A 5,827-nucleotide genomic window follows, 5' to 3' on the forward strand; every position below is an offset into this window, starting at 1 on the left:
CGGCTGGGACGGAGCGCTCGGGGGAAGAAGACAGGGTGGAGAGCTTCTTCCGCTCTCAACCCCGCCTTATTCAGCCGAGCTCTCCTCGCCGCTCGGCGAGGAGGTCTGTGGGTGGCAGCGGCGGCGGTGGCGGCGGGAAGGACCTCTCTTCGTCGGCTATTCAAAAGGCAAGTTACACGCTCGGTTTCACACCGCTCTAGGGTCGCTTAGAAGCGATCTCGGAATGACGTGTGGATTCCCCCCTGGTTGAGAAAGGCTGGGATAGCATGTCTCCTGAATTTACTCCAAGGCGTTAGTTGGTGTTTTATTCCTCTGGTTAAAGGCATATTAGAAAAAGGCCAATTGGCTTACAGTGTTGTTTTAATTTTAATAAAGAGTTTTGAAATACAGCTCAGCAGTGTATGCCATGCCATGACATTTGGTGCATTATGTTCAGGAACATGCACTGACAAGTGACAAGGTCTACCCAATCTCACTAACATCTCCCACTAAGATCATTTTTAGAAAGGCACTCCAAGGCCACAGCTAGACCTAAGGTTTATCCTGGGATTATCCAGGGTTCGCCCCTGCCTGAGCACTGGATCCCCTGTGTGTCACCAAGATGAACAGGTTTGACCCCTGGACGATCCAGGGATAAACCTTAGGTCTAGCTATGGCCCAAGAGAGGCAAAAAGAAGGGCAGAAGAGCCTTAGAGCTTTATCACACCAGTGTTATACTTCACAGTCACTGCAAATTGCATGCAAAGGACTCAGACGTTTTCCACCTTATAATCTGCTTTTATTGTGAAGTACTCCCATGCGTCCTGCTTTAATTGTGCTTCAAAGCAAAAAGATTCGCCCTATTTAGCCCCTGCTTTCTGAGCGTATCTTCCAAGATGCTGGGGTGCAGGAGCAGGTTTTTAAAGAAATGCTTACATCTGTGCAAGCCTTAAAGATAAAGACACCAAAATTGGCACATTAATAAATATGAGGGAGAGCTTTAAGCATACCAGATTTGAATTGAATTGGGTCATCCGTTGATTTTTTAATGATTTTTTTACATTTCCCCCCTTCAACTCACTTCCTGGTATGCAAAGGATCGCTGCCTCCCAGTAGCAAAAACAACAACAACAACAACAACAACAACAACAAAAATAACAATGGTGAAAGCTTAGCACTACGGGGATAATCCGAAGGAAGCTCTTAGAGGTGAAGACCAGAGAATGACAAGATGTCTCCTAGAAGGTGCTTCTGTTTGCAGTTTTGGTGCCACCTACTGGTGGAGATCAAATAGGTACATTGGGAATCTGCCTTGTACCAGATCAGGCTGGCAGTCCACCTGGCCCAGTATTGCCTACTCCGACTGGCACAGATGTCTGGGATTGAAACTGGGACCTTCTCCATGCAAGGCAGATGCTCTTGCAAGGCAGATCACTATCACCAACCACCCCTAAATATGTAAGGAATATCTTAAAATAATCTGCCTTAGAATTATTATTATTATTATTATTATTATTATTATTATTACTACTACTACTACTATTGTATCTTTTTATCTCTCATGGTGGTTTTTCTAGACGGGCTTTGCCAGTCATGCTGCCTTTTACAGATTCAGGAATTTCCTGACAACTGAGTATTGGGGACAGCTGTTTCCCACTTTAAAAAGGTCAACTTCGTGCCCTCGTGGTTTAGTTATTATTATTATTATTATTATTATTATTATTATTATTATTAATTTATATAGCACCATCAATGCACATGGTGCTGTACAGAGTAAAACAGTAAATAGCAAGGCCCTGCCGCATAGGCTTACAATCTAATAAAATCATAATAAAACAATAAGGAGGGGAAGAGAATGCCAACAGGCACAGGGTAGGGTAAGCAGGCACAGGGTAGGGTAAAACTAACAGTATAACAGTATAACTAACAGTCTAAAGTCTGAGCAACATCAAATTTTAAAAGCTTTAGGAAAAAGAAAAGTTTTTAGCTGAGCTTTAAAAGCTGCGATTGAAGTTGTAGATCTCAAATGTTCTGGGAGAGCGTTCCAGGCGTAAGGGGCAGCAGAAGAGAATGGACGAAGCCGAGCAAGGGAAGTAGAGACCCTTGGGCAGGCGAGAAACATGGCATCAGAGGAGCGAAGAGCATGAGCGGGGCAATAGTTTGAGATGAGAGAGGAGAGATAGGGCGGAGCTAGACCGTGGAAAGCTTTGAAGGTCAACAGGAGAAGTTTATATTGGATTCTGAAGTGAATTGGGAGCCAATGAAGAGATTTAAGAAGTGGAGTAACATGGTCAGAGCGGCGAGCCAAGAAGATGATCTTAGCAGCAGCGTGGTGGACAGAAACCAACGTTATTTGCAGTGAGAACTATAAGCTAATACCAGCTGCTGTTTAGTTAAGTTTTTTGCCCTGCCTGTTTTGCCTTCATTCCTTCCTATCACTGAAATGCGGCCAGTGAGAACATGATGTGCCGTAATGCCTAAATACAAAGCAGAGGAATGGTGTGTGTGTTCCACAAACAGAAAGCCATTCTTGGAGAGGGAAAGGAGGCAGAGAAAGAAAGAGCTGAGATACAAGTATATTGAAATCTGCAAAGGGCGGGGGAGACCTGGGTGGGCAACTCAACTATTCTGGCAAGTAGCCAGGCGATGTATCTGTTGAACCATCCAGCTGAGTTAGGGCTGTGAGATTGCCAACCTTCAGGAGTTTTAGAGGAGATTTTTTCACCAAAAAAACAAGCAAGCAAAAACACCAGATTTCTCTCAGTTGCATAGGAACAGCTCCTTTACAAAAACTAACTCATCTATCTATCTATCTATCTATCTATCTATCTATCTATCTATCTATCTATCTATTCTATCATAGGGTGACCATATGAAAAGGAGGACAGGGCTCCTGTATCTTTAACAGTTGTATAGAAAAGGGCATTTCAGCAGGTGACATTTGCATATATGGAGAACCTGGTGAAATACCCTCTTCATCACAACAGTTAAAGCTGTAGGAGCTATACTAGAGTGGCCGGATTTAAAGGAGGGCAGGGCACCTGCAGCTTTAACTGTTGTGATGAAGAGAAAATTTCACCAGGTTCTCCATATATACAGATGACACTTGTTGAATTTCCCTTTTCAACGCAACTGTTAAAAATACAGGAGCCCTGTCCTCCTTTTCATAGGGTCACCCTAATCTACCATCTACCTGGTGTGTACTGCAGATATTGACAGTTCCTCTTCCTGAATGCCAAATGTGATTCAAGTAGTTGGCAGGGCTGAAGTCAAAAGTGGTGGGGTGAAAGCAATTTACTTCAAGGGCATTTGTACACCAGCCCTATATCCCGGGATCATCCCAGGATTGTCCCTGTGCATCCAAATGACACGCAGAAAATCTCGGGAGCAGGCAGGGATGATCCGTTTATTTTCCTGGGATAACCCTTAGGTGTAGAAAAAGCCCAAGTGTAAGTATATAAACAGGAGAGGCAAATGCTATTTTGGGCTGCATTAATAGAAGTATAGCTTCCAAATCACATGAGGTACTGGTTCCTCTCTATTCGGCCCTGGTTAGGCATCCTCTTGAGTATTGCGTCCAGTTCTGGGCTCCACAATTCAAGAAGGATGCAGACAAGCTGGAGCATGTTCAGAGGAGGGCAACCAGGATGATCAGGGGTCTGGAAACAAAGCCCTATGAAGAGAGACTGAAAGAACTGGGCATGTTTAGCCTGGAGAAGAGAAGATTGAGGGGAGACATGATAGCAGTCTTCAAATACTTAACAGGTTGTCACCCAGAGGAGGGCCAGGATCTCTTCTCGATCATCCCAGAGTGCAGGACACGGAATAACGGGCTCAAGTTACAGGAAGCCAGATTCCGGCTGGACATCAGGAGAAACTTCCTGACTGTTAGAGCAGTACGACAATGGATCCAGTTACCTAGGGAGGTTGTGGGCTCTCCCACACTAGAGGCCTTCAAGAGGCAGCTGGACAAGCATCTGTCGGGGATGCTTTAGGGTGGATTCCTGCACTGAGCAGGGGGTTGGACTCGATGGCCTTGTAGGCCCCTTCCAACTCTGCTATTTTATGATTTCAACCTTTCAGATTGTGAGAAAACTGCACAATTTATTTATTTATTTATTTATTACATTTCTATACCGCCCAATAGGTGGAGCTCTCTGGGCGGTTCACAAAACACACAACACCTGGGAATGCCATTTGCATCTCTATATCGTGATTGTTTGTATGAAAACTGATGGTGTGTTAAAATAAAACAAGAGACCAGTGCTCTGATGCAGAGTAAGTTTTATTCAGAATAAACAGAAAAGCGTTTTAGCCAACAATTCATCAAGGAGCTATTTTGGCTGGGAAAACCAACAAAGAACACAAGTGAAGGAACTGTGTCCATATTTGGAGGGGGGAAAAGTGAAAAAAATATATCTTCCCTCTGCCATTTGACCTGATTTTGTCCTTTTTTTACTTGCTACACATTTCATGGACAACGGTTCTTGTCCCTTTCATCATTATGCTGTGATGTATGCTCAAAAGAACCAGCCATACATAAATTAAAATCAAACAAGCAGATAAATAGCGTGATACAGAGGGATGGGTTTAGAATGAAAACAGATTCAGGAAAGGTAGCTGTGGGCCTGATTTCCAGGGATGCTGAACAGTCCTGTGTCTCTCTATGACTTCAGCAGCAGCCATGGAGATGAACAGGCCTGAGCGTTTTGCTGTGAATCCTTGGATCATTCTGTTTGGTCATTGAGAGTCCATGTGAATTTAGCAGGGGGTATAGCAGATGCTGCCTCTTCGCCCCACCAACCCATAATAGCCCTGACCCAACCGTGAAACATTAGAACCAAGTAAGCCAGCTTGGAGACCACCTTGGAGGCTTTGACCGAGGAGACCAGCTTGGCCATAACCTCCAAGAGCACATGGGGTGTTGCCTCCAACAGATACAGGCTCACAGCTTGCAGACAGGATGGGTCCTGGGATGGTCAGGACGACGGGAGGTGGCTGGATCACGACCTCTGCTGGTGGGATCTGGTTGATGCAAGAAGGGTTGACTCCGGAGAGCACACCGAGACTGGCAGAAGGCACACCGGGGCCGACCAGAGCACCGGAGCCATAGCCAATGCCACCAAAGGAGCCAGAGCCAATCCCTGCTGCTCCAAGACCTGCTGATCCAAACCCAACGACTGGGCTGGAAGCACAGGATGGGACGGCACAGGAAGGTCCACAGTAAGCCATGGTTGAGTGATGGAGGTGTGTCTGAAAGAAAACAACCAACCGTAAGGAAGCAGTAGTGTTGTGATGCATTACTGTTTTAACAAGAACATGATATAAAGGGAAAGGAATTCTCTTCATGAATACCAGTTCATGAATACGCCTCCTCCCATATGTACCTACCCGGACCTTAAGATCATCTACAGGGGCCCTTCTCCGTGAGCCCCTGCCAAAGGAAGTGAGGCAGGTGGCTACTAGGAGGAGGGCTTTCTCCGCTGTGGCACCCCGGTTGTGGAATGAGCTCCCCAGAGAGATCCGCCTGGCGCCTACACTGTACTCCTTTCGTCGCCAGCTGAAGACCTTTTTATTCACTCAGTATTTTAACACTTAATTTTAACTTAAATTTAAATTATACTGTTTTAACTCTGTATTTTAACCTTATATCAATTTTGCTGCGTGGTTTTATCCTGGTTGTGCTTTTTATATTGTATTTTGTATTTGTATTTTTAACTTGTTGGTTGTTTTATGATGATTTTAATTTTTGTGAACCGCCCAGAGAGCTTCGGCTATTGGGCGGTATAAAAATGTAATAAATAAATAAATAATAAATAAATAAACAGTTTCCATAACCCAAGATTCA

At 44.6% G+C, this 5,827-nt stretch overlaps 1 protein-coding gene across 1 annotated transcript; it reads right to left on the minus strand.

Annotated features, from left to right (window-relative positions):
• Nucleotides 1–4,722: 4,722 nt before the first annotated feature.
• On the minus strand, nt 4,723–5,211 carry LOC134412199 (beta-keratin-related protein-like). Its single transcript, XM_063146039.1, has one exon. It carries the CDS (start codon nt 5,209–5,211, stop codon nt 4,741–4,743), a length of 471 nt encoding a protein of 156 aa, XP_063002109.1. The 3' UTR covers nt 4,723–4,740.
• Between the last annotated feature and the right edge of the window lie 616 nt (nt 5,212–5,827).

This window comes from Elgaria multicarinata, chromosome 21, assembly GCF_023053635.1.
Source record: "Elgaria multicarinata webbii isolate HBS135686 ecotype San Diego chromosome 21, rElgMul1.1.pri, whole genome shotgun sequence".
Taxonomy (NCBI): domain Eukaryota; kingdom Metazoa; phylum Chordata; class Lepidosauria; order Squamata; family Anguidae; genus Elgaria; species Elgaria multicarinata.

Coding starts and splice junctions, on each gene's coding strand:
- LOC134412199 (XM_063146039.1), bottom strand. CDS start 5,211: ATGGCTTACTGTGGACCTTCCTGTGCCGTCCCATCCTGTGCTTCCAGC.